This window comes from Protopterus annectens, chromosome 5.part0 (genome assembly GCF_019279795.1).
Source record: "Protopterus annectens isolate FY-2018-M chromosome 5.part0, PAN1.0, whole genome shotgun sequence".
In the NCBI taxonomy this organism is placed as follows: Eukaryota; Metazoa; Chordata; order Ceratodontiformes; family Protopteridae; genus Protopterus; species Protopterus annectens.
The window spans coordinates 217,491,882-217,510,954 of record NC_056735.1 but is presented as its reverse complement, the minus strand read 5'-3'; the positions used below and the strand labels follow the sequence as shown (position 1 = coordinate 217,510,954).

General features: G+C 35.9%; 1 protein-coding gene across 2 annotated transcripts in view; it reads right to left on the bottom strand.

The window, feature by feature from the left end:
• Positions 1-19,073, bottom strand: part of GRM5 (glutamate metabotropic receptor 5) — a 1,888,276-nt gene that overhangs the window by 336,320 nt on the left and 1,532,883 nt on the right. For both annotated transcript variants that reach the window (XM_044072205.1, XM_044072206.1), the window contains exon 5: positions 13,228-13,474. In XM_044072205.1, coding sequence (XP_043928140.1) covers positions 13,228-13,474 — 247 coding nt within the window. The remainder of the gene's footprint in view (positions 1-13,227; positions 13,475-19,073) is intronic.

Here is a 19,073-nt window from a genome sequence, read left to right as displayed (position 1 = left end):
TTAATTTGCTTGTTTTTTATTTTTACCCCATTCTTTCCCAGCTTGGTCTCTGGAAAGAAGAATTTGTCTTGTAGGTTTTGTAAGCCAAAGAGCATGATTAAGTTTTGCTCTATTTTACCAAATGGGGTCTAAAGGATTTAGGGTATCAAAGAAAACCGTATTAAAATAGTTTATAGCTTCTTCTAAGAGTAATGTTTTAGTGGGGTACAATTCAGAGCTTTTAGGGAGTTACTGAAAGTTATTTGATTGAAGTTGGTTAAATTTCTAGATGTTCTATATGAGTGAGGTTTGGATACCTGAGTAGGGGTTCTATGTTTAAAAGCTGGTAAATGGTCACTTAGGCAATCGGGGGGGGGGTACAGTGTTGGAATATTTGAGTGCTGATCTGAGACTAGGATCCAGTCCAAGTTGAATTCTGGTTGCCTGCTTAGTATTCAGATAGGGAACTTAGTATTCAGATTGGAAACTTAGTATTCAGATAGGAAACAAGCCACTTTATGGGACAATAAACTCTCCCACAACTGCCTATATGTGTAGGAGTCCCACAAGGATCTATTTTTGGCCCACTTTTATTCACAATTTTTACCAATGATCTAAACTCCTCAGCAAATCCAGCCTCAGTCATACAATATGCTGATGATGCTTCCCTAATCTGCTCTGCCCCTCTATCAAGGAACTCCAAGAAAAAACTCAGACAGCCCTCCACAATATTGAAAACTACTTAACAGTCCATCAACAAATACTTAATCCCAATAAAACCAAGCTTATGGTCTTCTATAATACCTCAACAACAACCAACCAGCCACCTATTTTTATTTCCTCCTCCAATGGCACAAAAATATAACCCGTTGAACATACAAAACATCTTGGTGTCACAACTGATAGTGGACTTAAGTTTGACAAACACGTTACACTAACAATTAAAAAGGTTCATGTCAAACTGGGTTGCCTCTATAGGTCTAAATAATATCTTACAGACCAAGCCAGACTCACAACAGCCAGAACCCATCTCTTTTCTTCCCTGATTTACTGTTCACAAATATTTACCAGTCTTCGCAAATCTGAACTGAATAGCCTTGAATCCTGCTATAACAAAATAGCCAAATTTGCCACTAATCAGTCTCAAAGATCTCACCATTGCACTGCCCTTATCTAGCTGAACTGGTTGGAGCTCCTTCACCTGCTTACTCTGACTCAGCTACTAGCTGCCCATACAGTCTTATTCAAACCTGACAAATGCCCAGCTCTATCTGACCTTGTCCAAACCTTTACTAACCTAAAATCTCTTAGGTCTCCTGATAAAGTATTGTTGAAGGTTAAAAAAAACAAAACTCTCATGGTGTCTCCTTATATTCACATATCATTGCCAAACACAGAAATTCACTACCTCAGCATATTCTGTCCATCAATGGTATACATTCATTTAAACAGTCTCTAAAGGAATATTTCACCAAACATAGGCTTTGCTCATGTTCTCCACCAAGCTAACTTATTTAACCTCTTACTGCCTAACTTCCTTCTCTCCACCACCCATTGTCAATATTTCTTGGCAATTGAGCCTTCTTAGCCTCAGTCTGTGATATTTTTATCTTGCAAAAAAAAAAAAAAAAAAAAAAAAAAATATATATATATATATATATATATATATATATTTGTTTTGTCTTATGAATAGTATAAGCTTTTTGTACTACCACTGTTATATGTTTTTAGATACAATGTCAAGGAACTTGCATTTGAGCTCCTATTGTAATTGTCATGTGTACAAATGTTTAACTATGTAATCTTCCATGGAGCTTTTCTCCAATGAAAATAGGCTTCTGACCCAGTCGGACACTACCCGGTTATTCAAATGAAAATATATATATAAATAAATAAATAAATAAATAATTTATGTAGGACATGTGACAAGCTGTGTATACCTGTGCAAGTTAATACTATTAGCTGGGGAGTTTGAGATTAAATTTTGCCAATTGATGTTAGTAGTCCCTAGAATGACAGTTTTGTTGGATATAGTTTGGGTTGTCCAAGATAGAAAATCTTCAAAAACAGGAATATTTTAGCTTGGAGGAATATATACTGCTGCTATGCATAAATGTTTACTATTATTTATTTGTAATGATGCTAATAAAAGTTCCATGTTGACAAAAGCTGGGATGGGTTTAGGAAAGGATACAATGGTTAAGGAGTTACAATAGATTATAGCTACACTCCCTCTTTCTTTAGGAGTCAATCATTTTGTAGGATATTGTAACCAGTTGGATCTATTTCAGTGTCTGATATATGTGGCTTTTGCTAAATTTTTGTACAATACCAGAGGTATATTCAGAGAGACAGGCATGAGATTCTGTAGTTTTGTTACGTATGCTTCAACCTCCCTTTTTCCCTACCCCTCTAACCTATGTCCTACACAAAATAACCTCTTACATTAACAAAAAGAAACACAAACATTGAAAAACAACTGGGATCAATTACCCACTAAAAACACAGCACCTCTTCCTCTACCAGCTTCTCCAGCACAACCCTCTTGATGGCTTCCTTCTGTGTTTCCCTCTTTGTTATGTCTCCCCTTTTCAGTCTTTCTTATCTTCTCCATTATTTCAGTGTCTGATATATGTGGCTTTTGCTAAATTTTTGTACAATACCAGAGGTATATTCAGAGAGACAGGCATGAGATTCTGTAGTTTTGTTACGTATGCTCCATGTGCTGATTGCTATTATGAATAGGTTTTGAGTGATAGTAGGTGACTTAGAGGATGGAGAGGGGGTATGGTTGATATTAGGAGAGAGGGACGCGATGTGATTTGGATGTAGTCTCCACTTTGAGATAGTAACACTAGATGGTTTATAAAGTGTGTGAAGTAGTTGGTTTTAGAAGAGGACCTAGCCAAAGTATAGGGGGTTATTTTGAGATTGTTGTTGACAGGGAGGAGTCTGAATTTGGTAGTGTTGACATTGCTACAACTGAATAAAGATGATGAGATGTTACAGAAGCTAGTTATATTGGGCTGTGGAGTTGTACTTGGGGTAGGAATTCTTGAAGATAATAAGAATTGCATGTTATAGAGGGACGTGGAATAGGTGAATATGAGAAGAGGAGTGCTGAGAGAGAAAATAAAAATTAAATCTATGGTGTTGGGCATTTTGTAGAGTAACTATTAAAGTATATAAGAATAGAGGTGAAGTTTGTGAAAATAAGATATGTAGGTGATACTAGGGTGTAGTTGTGGAGTAGTTGACTGAGTGGTGGTGTATGGGGGAATGGTCTATGGGAGTAAAACTGTAATGAAAGAGGGGTGGATAGGAAAGGGTGTAGGGTAGAGGATTGGAGTGAGCATGTGCATAGCAAAGGGAAAATGGAGCAGGTTGAGATGAACAGAATACTTTTCAAGCTGTATCATTAAGGAAATATTAGTTAATGCAGAAGAATAAGTAGATATCAATCAATTTAGAACATTTACTTATTGCAGCTGTTTTGTTTTCTTTGTCATGAGGGCAAAGCAATACTATTAGCAGGTACCCACTGTTAAGGGAGTAAACTACAAAACAGCACAGTGACTGAACAGCTGTAAAATTTTAATGTTGTTAAGTGTTACCTTAATCTAAATAAGGAAAAACGCTGGCATTGTTTGTATTATTTTATAGTTCTTTGTTAATAAGAAATAAGATCTGAATAATAATTTAGAATCATGGCAAGTCACCATGCAGTCATAAAATTTAAGCAAGACCGTTTGTGGAAATATTGCTAATTGTGTGAGCCTGTGGTTCAGAGAAGTTACTGCATCAAAGACATACTGACCATTAGCATAACTGTACTTAGGTGCGTGGGGTATGAGGAGTCATTCTTTGAATGGAAGCTATCGAAAAAACACACACACATACACACACACACACACACACACACACACACACACACACACACACACACGTGTATATGCAAACACATGCACAAAATTAAAATAAGCGACTAACAAGTTTATGAAAAGTATCCTTTCATGCAGGCTACTTTACAGAATTCAAATTCACAAAACTGACTCTCATAAAACCAGTATTTACTCAATCATCATACTCACAAATGACCTCTGAGCAATGCTCCTAGGTCCAGCCTAATGTCACTTTTAGCAAAAGAATTGCATAACCAAATTATTTGTAAGTGACCTCTCAAGCTTCATTTCAAAATTCACTATTCATTACTGAGGAACATCACAGGTATAGTTACTCAGTGATATGAACTATGACCCTACCCAACAGCAGTCTTTAAATACTGGCAGAAGACTTGAGATTTGAAGTATTAATGTGTGTATGCACTGAAATTAATCTCTTGACATCAATCACAAATGTTGGTTGTTAGAGTGAGAGCATTAGTCCTTATGTACTATACCACTGGAGTAGTTATTATGCAAAAATGTTAACTAGATATATACAAAATACCAATATATAATACATATGTAAAACACAATAACAAGTCTAGTTGGTGCCAGAAATTGCAAAGGCATAATTGAAAAGCAATTGCAATTAATTTTATTTAATTATTAACAAAGCTAGAGTCAACACACTGATTAAATTATGCAATCATAACAAGATAAACATGACTGTAAAAGTGATGATAGATATTAAAACTATTACAATATTTTCACAGCATATAATGGCATCCAGTAATTGATTAATTAATCCATTCACCTCAATACACCTCCCACATGACTCATACTGATTGCACTGAAGCACTTAGCAAAATTACTTGACAATGAAGACAGATTTATCCATTATTCGTTTGTATCATCTTATCAAATGATTGTTCAGCACAACATATATTTGTGATCCGTGTAAACAGACTAGTCTTGTAGGTTTACTGACTGATTTAAAGAGGAAACAGTTAACAGTCTTTGTGATTATGAGTCTTAATATATCATTATAAGAATGACCACTCCGCTAATTTCCATATCTCTTGAGTCATTTATTGATTGTGCATACCCATTAAATTTCCTGGCACTCTAGCTAACTTTAGCTAACTCATCATAAAAGCTACTGATGCCTCAGATAGAGAGTTAGCCATCATGTGTTTACCTCATTTATTAATTGCACCCCTTCCTTGAGTGAGAGCAAAACGTTAAAGATACCCAGTCTACACTTCCATATGTATTGAGAAACAAGTTCATTTATTCAATATGTCTAAGATTATAGGATAACTCTCAGAAACTGGCTTCATCCAATAACAGAGAAATTAGTATTTATTATGGACAATTTGGCTAAATGGCATTGTTTTAGTAAAGGTAAATTGCAACTACCAATTAAAAAAAAAGGTTTAGCATAGAACAGAAATACATTCAAACTTGTTACCATGGCAAAGTAAATGGTAAGTTTGTCAACAATAAAATAAAAGTGTAGCTCAATATTGTACTACAGAGCTTATAACACATTATTCACAGGTTCATAAATTCATTCATAAGTACTGGGTCTGCAACCCCAGCCAATAACCCACATTTGAATGCCATCGGCATCCTGAAGGAAGGCAGTAGAAGATAGGGTGGGAAAGAATGTCAGGCTGCTCATTCAGTTATTTAGGTTTACCTTGAAAGGAGCAAGGATGCTACTTGTTCCACTGTTGAGGGATTCACAGGGATGCAGATCTATTTATTGATGAAGATGTTGTTCTTTTAACCTGGTATTTGAGGAACTGTGAAGGGACAGACAGTTAAATAAGGTTGGATCTTTTCATAGCTCAAAAGACTGGACACAGATCACCATGAAATAGTCTATAAGAAACCGAGTACAGAGTCAAACTAAGTACTGAGTACAGAGTACAGGCTGTCAGTCTGTCCTCATAACTAAGATTTTTGAGGCCATTTATGTTTTTAGTTAGGAACCTATGAGATCTCTCAAGCTGACTTATATGTTTACACAAATACATGCTAAAAAGGGCATTATATTCAATAACAGATCTGATGAGATATAAGTAAAAGGGAATTACAACTTCTTTCGATCTAGTGGAGATGCCCTTAGAAATTACATAAGCCAGTTAGAAGACTTTCCTGACTGCTGCCACTAAGTAACATAATGGTCAAACTATAAGAAATAATCGACAAGAGTGCCTAGATTTCTTGCGACAGTGTTTGACCGAAGAGGTGTGTCTCTGGTATAGGAAATGTTTTGTTTATCACTATTAATTATGATAAATTGTTACTTTTAATTAAATACAATAGTCTTTGCAATATGTGTTAACATAAGTAGCACTCTTACCATAAATGTAATAGACTGGAAATCTGATGGCAATAAGTTTAAAACCAAAGTAGGTGCTACACATGCAGGCATTAAATAGTGAAAGAAAGTACATGTAGAAAACACTATCTGTGCAGCAACACGTACACAGATGTTTGCATGTGCACTCCATATTATGGGCGTCTTCAGTTCAGCGTTTAAGTATGAAGGGGAAGGTATAGAAAGATTCCGTATACTTTTGAGTTATTTTCAAAAGGTAAGACATTTGTCTTTAAAGTAAGCATAGTTTATATTACTAATAGTCACCACGCCACCATAGGGGATGCAACATAGCCAACTTTGAAAAAATGTACACACTTTGGTTTCACTCTCCTGTGTAAACAATGCATATCATGTGTGAACTCAGCATCATCCATAATCAAGCAGTGAGTGACAGTGAATTATACTGTAGTCAAACTCTGCATAGCTAACATACATGCTGCAATAACTACTCCGTGATAAGTACAACAATCTCATTGGGATATACAATGCAAGTAAATGAAAGAAAATTAAATTCCTTCTGCTGAAGACAGACTGCTCTCTTTGTTCTGTAACAGAATGAAAACATGTTTTGTTGGAAAGACGAGTACACAACTTGTTGAGCATGGGAAAGGTTAATTCCTGGGAGACTGAATGTATTTTAGATGGGGCTAATTGATTAGAGCAGTGTTTCTCAAATGAAAAGACCAACATCACTGGGAAGCCATTGCCAGTTTCATGACAAATACAAGAAAGAAAAGATACTGAATGCGGTTTTTAATTATTCTGTATTTTCTTTTTTTTGTGGACCAGGTTAAATATAAGCACATAACGTATAAGTGAAATAATGGTTATTTCAACTGTGCTTGTGTGTGTTTGTATTTACTTGTGTGTGTGTGTGTGTGTGTGTGTGTGTGTGTGTGTGTGTGTGTGTGTGTGTGTGTGTGTGTGTGTGTGTGTGTGTGTGTGTGTGTGTGTGTGTGTGTGTGTGTGTGTGTGTGTGTGTGTGTGTGTGTGTGTGTGTGCGTGTGTGCGTGTGTGTGTGTGTTTATGTCTGTGTGTATGTGTGTGTGTTTTCAAGCAGACACCTGCGGGTGAGTGAGTGTGAGTTTAAATGTGTGTACGTGTTTCCATCTTTGTGTATTTGCGATTCTGTTTCATGGCAGTAGTTTTTTTCATAGATTAAGGTCCAAAGTATTCTTTTGATATGTTGGGGAAGATGAAGAACTTTTCTTTGGCTTTAACAATTGGCTAACTAGCTGAAATTGTGGTAAGGGGATCCGTAAGTGTCATCCTGGGGTGAGATGGTACATAAGACTTACTCTTTCATCAGGCATGGCTGACAACTCATGCCAAGTCTTCCACAGACTGCCATAGTACTCTTTAGGCAGTGTCCTCCTACTGGTCATTCTGACATATCAAACTCCAGCTCGAATTTGGACAACATTATGATGCCACTACTCAGTGCTAAAAAATCTAAACAGAAAATTGCTTGAATGTGAGTTCCTCTCGTAACTAAAACACATTCATATGTATGTAATTAATGAGACATGGTTTCAATGCAGTGACTATACACCCTCTATAACAAAGTTTAACATATATCATGAGTTTAGGTCTCTAGGCAATTGTGTGGAAGTTCCTGTTTTTGCGAGAAACATTATTGCTTCATGTCAAATTGCCCACTAGCCTAACTTAGAGATCCTGGAGAGGCAAATCACCATTAACAAATCTGTTACTTCATTGTTATTTAAAGATCCCAGTCAATGACCCCAAAGATCATGACAATTATGTTAACAATGTTAAGGTTTAAATGTCAAATGAAATATCTTCTTGCTCTGCGATTTTGTTTACCCAAAGATTAATTGGAAAACTTACACCTTTAAATTTATATATTGTCTGCATTTTTTAGACTTTGTTAATGTCGATGTTCCAGAGGATATTGTAGCACTACCCACTACAGGCACTAGTATCCTTCAGCTATTCCTATCCAGCCGAGCCACTCTCTATATTCCATCCACATCTGTTTACCCTGACCACAAGTCTGTCATGTTCTAGTGGTACAAGCTCCACCCCTGAGACTGCCTTAACAGGCTTCACCAAGGAAAACCTACTTCAGCTTGTTGAAGATGTATACAGATTTCCCAACAATCTCCTCAAATAGACTCCTCTTCACCTCTGACTTGTTACCAACATCTAAATGGCTGCATAGAAATGTCAGTGCCCGCCTACCCTAAATGTAATGATAATTTCAAGAATAAAGCTCTGGTGGACATCTTGTATTAAAGAAGTGTATAAAAAGAAGGAAAATGATGAAAGGTTGCTATAAATCTCTATTTACCTCACCTCCGGAGCACATTGAAACATGCCCATCAGGAACTTAAAATTATTATTACAAAATGTAAGAGTACAAACTTTCAAGGTACCTACATATACCAAAGAAAACTAGACATCTTTTTTTCATTTATGTTAGGAAAATAAGGAATCATTTTAAACAATGCACTGAGCTCATCAACAATGATTGCACATTTCCGATCTGAAGGATATCATTATCATCATCATCTTCATCGTCTACTTCCTTTTTCTCATTTTCTACATGCCATCATGTTGTATTGCCAACTGTCACCATTTCTCTCAGTACAATGTCACTCTCCTACCTTCTTTGATACTTATATCTGACTGTCACAAATCTTCTCTCAAACAATCCATACAGCTCTTTATTGGACTCCCTCATTTGCTCTTGCCTACTTTTCTGCTGCCCCTGCTTCTTGATTCTTGGATGCAGAGGAAGCGCAGCCTCCCCCTTGCTATCATGTCATCCACTTCCAAGTTGGATCTTGTAAGTAAGGCTATATTGAGTGGAACAATCCTTAGTTCATGTTTGGCAGGTTGATTAGCTTTATACTTAGCTTTCCCTAAGCAAAGATGTTCCAGATAGCCCAAGCTGCGCAACTGGGCACAACTGGGCACTGGCTTCTGGGCTTTATGGCAGGCACAAACTGGTCAACAAGGGCACCCTCTCCCAGACTTAACATGGACCCATGGGGTAGGCCATCACTTTATCGATGACATTACTAAACATGATCAAAGCAAACACTGTCAGGTGGCTAGTCCTGACATGACACTCATCTGAGGTCCATCCTCTCCTATCTTAAGGATACTGCACACCACAGTAGATGTCCAACAACACTTCCCCCTATAGGGCACCATCTAGAGGATGCTGGCTGCCCACAAATCCATTATTGGTCATGTTTAAGGTGGAAACACCCATCATGCTTTTTTGATAAGTATGAGGAATCCCAGAGAGATACAGGCTGAACATGCAGACTCTACACAGGCAATGGCCAGAGGTCAGGATCTAACCCTGTACATTGTGCACGGGAGGCTAAGGCCTGTGACAACTGAGTCTTCCTATTCAGATGACAGACAAATATAGTGCTAACTGTATTCCACTTACTCACATTGTTTTCCCAGTATTTCCAAAAGTTTAGTTTCTCTGAAATCACCTTGGGACAAGTCTTAAATTCCTGTCAAAGTATAAAAATAATACCTCCCTGGGATCAGAAAAACATACCGGGATGGATGCTCATCAGTGACAAATATGTATTATCCAAGTCACTACTTAAATTGTTAAAACTCTGCCTGTCCGCAGAGTTTGTGCCTGATACCTGGACAGCAGTAAGTGTGACTTCATTACACAAGGGTGGCACCTCTACAGATCCAGGCAATTATAGGTCCACCAGCCTCACCAGCTCTACATGCAAAGCTATGGTTCGGTCTCCTGACTACTCAATGTACACTGCTTAACTTGATTCAGACAAGGTTTTGACATTACCCCTTACGGTGGCAATATTAAAAAAATATGAAAAGTTAATCCTTCTGTTATCTACTGAATTGCAAAATCCAAATACCCCAGGTTGTGAAAGTGAATGATACCCTCTATGAACATAAAATTGTAGTGGGGTGCCTCAGTGATGGGTGCTGAGCATTTTCCTGTTTGGCATTTATTTTGCAGACATGCTGTCCAACATCCCAAAAGAGCAGCTGACCAAATTTGAGATGACTAGACGTTGGCACTGCTGAGTGTTCACCAACTAATGCTAAACAGTACCAGCAATGTTAGGAATATGCACATACCTCATGTACTGCAACCACCTCAGGTAAAATGTAAAAAATGTAAAAAATAAATGCAGTATAGTGGTATTCAGCAAAAAAGCCGTTCCCTCCAAATATATATTATAAATGGTATATGGTCATAAGAGACCTAGGTACTTGTGTGGACAATTCTGTCTCATTTGGTCAGCATGTCTCCATCACAGTCAGGAAATTCTGCTATCTGTCCCAGTTAATTACAAAGAGAATATCTTCAGATCCAAAGAAGTTAGTCTGCCACTGTACTATTAGCTTATCAGACATATCACTGACTACAATTCCCCCTTTAGTATGTATAAACTGAAGCATATTGCCCAGCTAGAAAGACCACAAAGGTACCTTACCAAGAAAATGAATGGCCTTAACTCCTTCAACTGTTGTGATAGATTAGCATGACTCTTCTTATAACTAATGGCCTCTATGCTGTTCTGAAGTGACCTATGTTTTACTTTTTTAGCCATGAAAGACACAATTCTATTTGACCTGTTTTTTCTTTACAAAACAGTGGCTTGATAAACACCCAAAATATGGACCAAAAGCTGCACTAATAAATAAAAGACTCATGGGAGAGATAGGCTTCAAATTCAATGCATTCCCATTCTTTGGATAAGTTACCACTACAGAAAACAGAGTAATACTTTGATGATGTCTAAGGCTAGCCTTAATGACTGGGTGGGTAAACACAAATTTTTACCAGGATCTTCATGTGCAATCTTAATTTTGGGGTGAAGTACTGTTAATTACTTGAAAAGGGAAATGCAAACTTTAGAGTGTTTGCTTAAAGGTGAGTATGACAAAAACATCTTATGGTTATTGTGATCACTTGCTTAATGTTGCTCTTGCTCCCATGTTCCTATGTTCCTAAAATCCAACTGTGATAAATCCAAGAAGCTATGTATGGTTCATGATAAGTGTCAGGGAAATTAAATTTCCAACTGTCAAACAAGAGAGAGAGACAGAGAGAGAGAGACATAGACGGAAGAGAGAGAGAGAGAGAGAGAGAGTAAAAATTCTCAGAGGGCGGCTTCAAGTTAAAATTGATAAAGCCCTCTAGGATGTCATACCTATTAAAATTAGATTCATGAGCTACAGGATGTGTTGGTTTATGAGATAAGCAATTCATTGCTGCTTTGGGATGCCCTTAGTTTCAGGCTTGCTCATAGGCTCATAGATTAGTACTAGGCTAACTGCCATTTTGGGCTATTTTAAGCCTAGCCAGTTAACCCAGATGAGAATCAAACCCTGCACCTTGTGTTTGTAAGGTAAATACCTTAACCATTATGCCAACCTCAGACCAATGCCATGTTTGGTTGTGCAGTTAGTCACAAAGCATGACATATGAGGTAGTTTTTTTAAGTGCATAAGAGTAATATTTAAAATATGTCCCTTTTTAGGGCCTTTGTCCCGTCATTATTTTAGTCTTAGCCCAGATTTCTTGAGAGCTATGGCTGCTGCATATGCTTCTTATTTACCACAATGTCTTAAGGTTTCTATAGAGTAACTTAGATGAATTGTATAACTAGCAATACAATGTTGATGGATTGCTTTCCACAGGTATATGTTTCTCAGTTTGTTTTGTTAAGTTGTGATTTCATAGAGATTTGCAATTGTTAATGCAGTTTGAGAGGAACAATGAAGCAATGTAATATCAATTGCAATAATGTAATCAGGCAGTATGGCTGCCCAGTAATTATGATATGCAACACAGGATATAAACAAAAGACCCTGGAGCAAGAAATGAATCATATAGTGAACACTGCAACAAAACTGTGAAATAGGATACTTTTCCAGTGGGTTTACATGGATAACAAATGAATCAAAAGCGTTGGTTGGGTGTGTAGCATCATATCATGTATGGATGGATGGATGGCTGTACGGACACAGCATACAAATGTAATATTTGTTTATTACATTCATGTACAAAATTTAAGATTGTAAACACCTTAATAAACATGAAAATGAAGTATCTAAACTCCCATTAACAACTTGGTCGCAAGACATATAATACTCGATCAGCCACACTAGAGGAAAGGCAAAATAGTTGCAAAGAGAGATGGTCTGTTATGAAAGAATTCAAGAACAATGTTCCTCTGTGAAGACTTTGGTCTACATACTTCATTAGGACCTGATGAAGTTCTAAATTATAATAAAGAACAAAGATGCTCAATATTAATTTCCATTATCATGTTGCTTTTTATGTCTAACCAGTGTTTTGCTATTAGTGGCTTTATACTGTATATCCTATAATGCATTGAATTTGCAGGTTATGGCCATGTTTTCCAAAAATGACTTATTAAGATTGTTTCTACTGAGCTGACATTTTTTACATGTAAAAGTCACCCCCTGAACTTAAATGCTGATCCTCCTATCATTGCTGATACCACTATTCACTATTAGCAGGTAACCACGGGGTACATCATGAAACCAGTGTAATCAATTGACTCAGTCCATTAATGTCAGAAAATAGGTATTCCAGTAATTCTGGAGTAAGATGACTTTTCAGCTGTCACATTTCAGAAAAGATATGATTTTTAGGTCAAACATTTTTGTTTTATATATGCATAGCCACAAAGTGGTGATTTTGTGGTTACATCCATGTCCTGCCAAAAATAAGTGAACAATCAGATAAATAACTAAATATATGCAATAAGTTGAAGGTGGTGTTGATGTGATCAAGCACATCTACTATGATTTTTGGTTTTCTCCATGTATAATAGTGGCACGCTTTATAAAAATAAACATTGCATTATATATTAAGCACAAAAATCATGTTGAAATATTTTATTACATAATGCAAGCAATAGTTTAACTGAATTTCTTAATTAGAAAATGAAAGATTGTTATTACCTTCCTGGTGAGTCTCCATTCTCATCAAAGTAAACGTGGTTGCCAGTAACTCCAGTGAAGTTAACCTTCATCAGAAAGTCCAAAAGCATTTGCCCATCAATTGGTTTCATAGCATCACACAGCCCACGGAATCCTGGGCATAAAGCCTGCTGCATTGTGTGGAGACCATGTGCCATGGCATAGATTGCATTAATAACAAATCCCATCTTGGTGTCCTGGGTATATTGTTCTCTCAGCGATAGTCTACCTGTTAGAAGACACACAGAATGATTTATAGAGTAAGTTATGTATTAAAAGTAACATTTCTTTTAAAGTGTTCATTTATTTGAGTTTATTGCCAGCACCCTTTCACATACAGTTACTCCATTCAGCCCTCAAAGTTATCATAGTATGTGATGCTTGCAACATAATGCCTTTACCATAAATTAAGTTCTTTTCATGCTACAAGTGGTTGGAGTAGTGTTCTGTGCTTACCTTAACAGGAAACTTATCAAAGTTGCCCGTATAGCAGTGGGGCTCATCAGAACATATTATACTAAGAGGATAGTCTGTCTGTGAACTGGCCCCTGGAATATGCTGCACAAGGCATGTGCTGCCTGTGTGATACTGTTATATCTACAACAAACAGACTTGAAATGTGTTTCAGTTAAGTGCATGATAGGAAGCCATGTTGTGCATGCTTATTGTTGGCTTACTTATGTGATCTGCCTCTGTAAATGTTATGATATTTGTCTTCAGCAACCTTTTTCCTGTTGGTACTGGTCTGTATAAATACACTTTGCTTTCCTCTGTATTGGTTCCACTCAAAATGTGAAACATTGCCTGCAAATGAATAAAAATTCCAGAAGATCCAGACCCAGACTTCTAGGACAGGCGGTGGAATGTAACATATTAGATCTTTTTGGTCCAGGATACTTTTCATTATATGTTTGGTAATACAGGTGACCAAAAAATATACTTACTATATTTAGCTAAGAGCATGTTGCAGATGTCCCATCGTTTGACTCACACTCTCAGGTGGTATACATTGGATGGCGCCACTTGAAGATGTGAGATCTTGCTATTGTTGACGTGTTTTTGTTGAAATGAAGGCTGCTTAGCCATCAGTGAGAATAATTACAATGATGGGGGGATTCCTCAATGCCAGGCAGCATTCACTGCTTATACTATTCATAGGCTAACAGACACTGATGTATATTAACTCCTAGATTATGTTCTAAGGTAACACAAACGGGCAGGGTCATATGCACCGTGTGTAGAAATGTACTTGCTTCCATTCTGTACAGTGATATCAGGTATAGACATCTTTATGTTTCTGTGGGTCATCTGTAGTCAGTGGCTGCAGAAATGTGCCCCAAGGATTCCCATATTATTAAAAAGACAGCTGTCCTTGATACACTACTTAGTTTACTAATACTGGGACAGCATGAACTGAAGGAACCCTGAAAGCTTATATGCATAAGACAAGCACTGCATGCCTGTGTCTGCACCAAAGTTTCCCTTTTGTGAATCTTTCACTTTTTTGACAGAAAAGATCTCATGGAAGACAGACACACATCAAAGTAATACAAATTTTTTCAGTGCATTCTGACAGATATTCCACATGCTTCAAGAAGTATTTAAAAAAGTGTCAAATTTGCTATAATTGAAACCATTTATTTATTGTGATATTCTAATTATTCTGTTATTCAGACATAAAATCTGCTGTATGAATTTGATTCTTTATTTGAAATAAAGTTTTTTTATTCCGTAAACTCATGAGAAGGTCTCAAACTATTTCTTTTTTTAACATGGTCTGATTGCAACCAACAAGAATTCTGTTGCTAGTAATTTATCAAAATGATGGAAGATGTGGACAGAAAAGTGTAAATTCTTCCCCATTAAAAGCTGACTAGTGAAAAAAGCCTGACATGGCAAAATGTTCTACTTGTTTGAATATGGCAGTTGGAGGAAGATATTATGATATTTAATATGTTTATCTTTGAGGAAAAGGAACATTTCGGGTATTATTGTGAGCCTGGAAAACTGACATTTCATCAATTATTCTTTAAAAGTTGTCAGATCTTAGTGGTGTTTCTGTCATTGAACTAAGAAAATAAAGTCAAAGACTCTGAATTTGGTGATTTAGCTGATTGATAAGAGGTATAAACAATGATCATCAAGTGGTCGGCTTTATAAGAAGCAGATCTGACCTTATCTGAAGCTGTGAATGCTCTGAGAATATAAAATTACAACTACATAGTTAAATGAATTAATTGTGGAAATTGAAGGGTTTAGGAAAAAATGCGAGCCGAATAATAAAGTAAAAATGAATATTAAAGTAAAAATAGTAAGAACAATTATGTGAAACAGACTCTTCAGATCCAGATGAAGCAGAGCACAGATGAAATTTAAGTCTTTTCTACAATTATGTTGCTATAAACATGAAAAGTAAAAGTATACAAGATTTAATCACTTTTGTAGAAGATGTGGGTGAAAGAATTGTTACGTAAATATGTATTAAAGGTAAAATAAGAACATTTAAAAGAATTTGCAAGTTATTGAAGCACAGCAAGGTCTGATTCTATAAGCAAGTCACTTAACCTGCCACAAGTGGAGACTTATTAATTAACAAATATAAGGGAAAAATGATACGCAATTTTACTTTTGGCAAGAAAAGCTCAAAACTGATAAACAGTGTTGATTTAAACTCGGCACATGCTTGATATAAGTGTTAGAACTAAAAGGCACTAACAAAAATGTAAAGTGTATTATATACATATTCAAGGCATCATATAAAAGTATTGGGTTAGAAATGTCTGACATATGAGTATAACTACAGATAAGTATAAAATTATCTTTGAAACTGAATGAATAAATCATGAAAATAATTTAATATTCTGGGTCATTTAGCTTATGAAAAATTTGACATGGTAAAACACATTCATATTGTGTATCTATACAGTAGATGTGGATAGCAACAGCTAGCCAATAACAGATCCATTTCCAATACTGTACAGAGCAAATATATCTTGAAGAACAGATGCTAGGTCAGTAATATACGCTCGTCAAAAGTGCCAAAAACTTTCAGGAGTACAGCTGTGTTTCAACTGTGGTGAAAAGAAATCTTGTAGTCATTAAGCAAAAGAGAACACTGACAGAATGTGTGAATAGTATGTACCACAAAATATGTTTTTCCTGTCTTATGAGGCGGGACAAGTAACATTTGCATGTATGACCAACCTCAAAATAAAGTGAGTAAACAAGGTCATTACTTTGCTGCTTACAACTGAGGAACTGATGTTTGCTATGACAAATATTGCGTTATTTTCTGTATTACATGTAAACCAATGATTCTATGAGATAGAGCTGAATAAAGACATCTCCAAGATGTGTGCAATTAATATGCCATTAAGAAGATATATATATATATATATATATATATATATATATATATATATATATATATATATATATATATATATGTGTGTGTGTGTGTGTGTGTGTGTGTGTGTGTGTGAATGTATGTAGAGTGACACACCCACTGGAGTAAATGCCTCTTCAACAACGAATGCGATAAAGGTAACAAATACTATAGATAATGTGAGGAGCCAACCACACAGCACCAAAAAATCCAGTCTTGAAAATAGACTAAAATAGTCTCAAATACGACAGTCTTAAATACTATCCATCAGTGTTTTATTTCGTGCACCAGGGTAAGCGCTTTCACAAACAGCTTCCTCAGACCATTGAATTTTTAAAAACTGCTAAAATATCTCATTATATAGTCATCACATGATAAAATCAATTATTCAATTAGTTTCTTTAAAGTTAACTACTTAATATTAATATGTTTATAAAGATGTTGCCTTCTACAACATCAGATGTTATACTTTATACCACTGGGTTATAGAGTCATTGTATGTAAATATGAAACTGTTTGAGTATATCATGTTACATGTGTATATACCTATAAATAATATAAATTTATTACAATATAAAAATATATTCCTAACATTGGAGCTCATTACCGTATAAGAAACATTTAAAATGAAAATCTCATATAACTATAAAATCAACGCACTATGAATGCACAATTAATTCAAGAAATTATTTCAAATATATATGTATACGTTCTATATATACATGTACTTAAAAACGTTTTAATAAAAACTCATGTACACATAAATTCATTATATCAATAATTCATACCCTATTAAATAAATACAAAATTAAATCTATCACTCCTACTATATAACACTTCATAGAACAGTAGAAGTGAAACTATAATATTGGGAAAAGTTATTGTGAAAAATTAAGAAACTGGTACATATTTAAATCTATTTACAAAAATGTTATGAGGACATGCTATAATTCAGTGAGTAGCTTGTAATCAGGCGTCTAGATCTTAAAATGGGTTTGAGTGAGGCCCTCTCATTAAGGCCTCTACCTTTATCTGCCCTCATTCTCATAATCCAGTTTATTTCCCTCTTTTCTGTATTATTCCATATGTTACCTTCCCTTATTATTGGTGTAACAATATCTATAACCATAAAATGAAAAACATGTGCATGTCCATAAGCCAATGTGTGTTTGGCTAAAGCATTTGTAACATAGCCAACCCTAATGGTATAAAGATGTTCTCTCATTCTAGTACTGGATGGCCAGTAGCATACACTAGCCAATAGGGTCACATACACTCCTCCCTACATTAGCAGCTGCCCCTAGCATAGGATGCAGTAGGATTGGTCCTTAACCCACTTATCACAATCAAATATCCATGCTCATCTTTGGCGACATTAGTTACACAACTAAATCACCTAGAGCAACTTTTTACATGATTAGTGGCTAGCCTTGACACAGCATGCAGTCTCTAACCTGTGTTCTCCCATCTTGATCTTACTGCACCTACAGTTGATGCCTAAAATGGTTGATCTATACAGCTCTTCTCTTATAACCACCATCTACAGCCTGTGCTGCTGCCGCCCAATACTTCATTTTTGGACTATTTTGAAGTGGAAACACTCAGCATGTTTTTGGGAGATGTGAGGAGTCCCACAGACACACACACAGAGTATGACAGCTCCATACAGGCATTTTATAAAAGTCTTGATCAAACCTTGACCTTGTGTATGGGAGATGAAGACCTTAACCATTATGCCAACTGGAAAGTCTGATAATATATGAGTATGTTCTTATTAGTCAAATGGCAATAATGCTGAATCACATAATATTGAACCATGTACTTGACTGAACAAGCAGTTAAAATGTTACTCAAATGATACTAAAAATTTTGTCTTGACAACAACCATAGCTATGCAATGGAAATATGTTTATAACTGAGCAGCTTAAAAGTATAATATCCGTTGTGTTAACAGAAAGTAACAAATGTACATATGCTGCTTTAATTGTGGTAAAACATAATCATGCTAAATTATTTAGTAGTAATAACAATACTGCTATGCCTGTGAAAACTACAATCACAGAAAGGCAGACTTCTACATTTGTGGAAGGCAACGGATTATCTGCCAAAATATACAAGTCTGCCTTCTGCTGTTGTGCTACCTAAAGTTTTATAAAGTGTACTGTATTAGTTGATGGCAGGCAACTTCAAAGATTTATTAGACTTGACTGGTGTGAAAAAGTACAATTTATGTGTGAAAAGAAAACCCTTATGAAAAAGCAGTGGAAGTGGTTACATACTTGTGCAAATAGGAAACAGTATTCCAATATTCAAATCAAAATAGAAATCATGTTTGGAAAAGTTATTAATTCTGTTGCAACAGTGCCCAATTTAATATACATTCTGATAATATGAATAGATTTTTCCCACGTTAAGAACAGTATGAAGGAGGTATACCCTATGA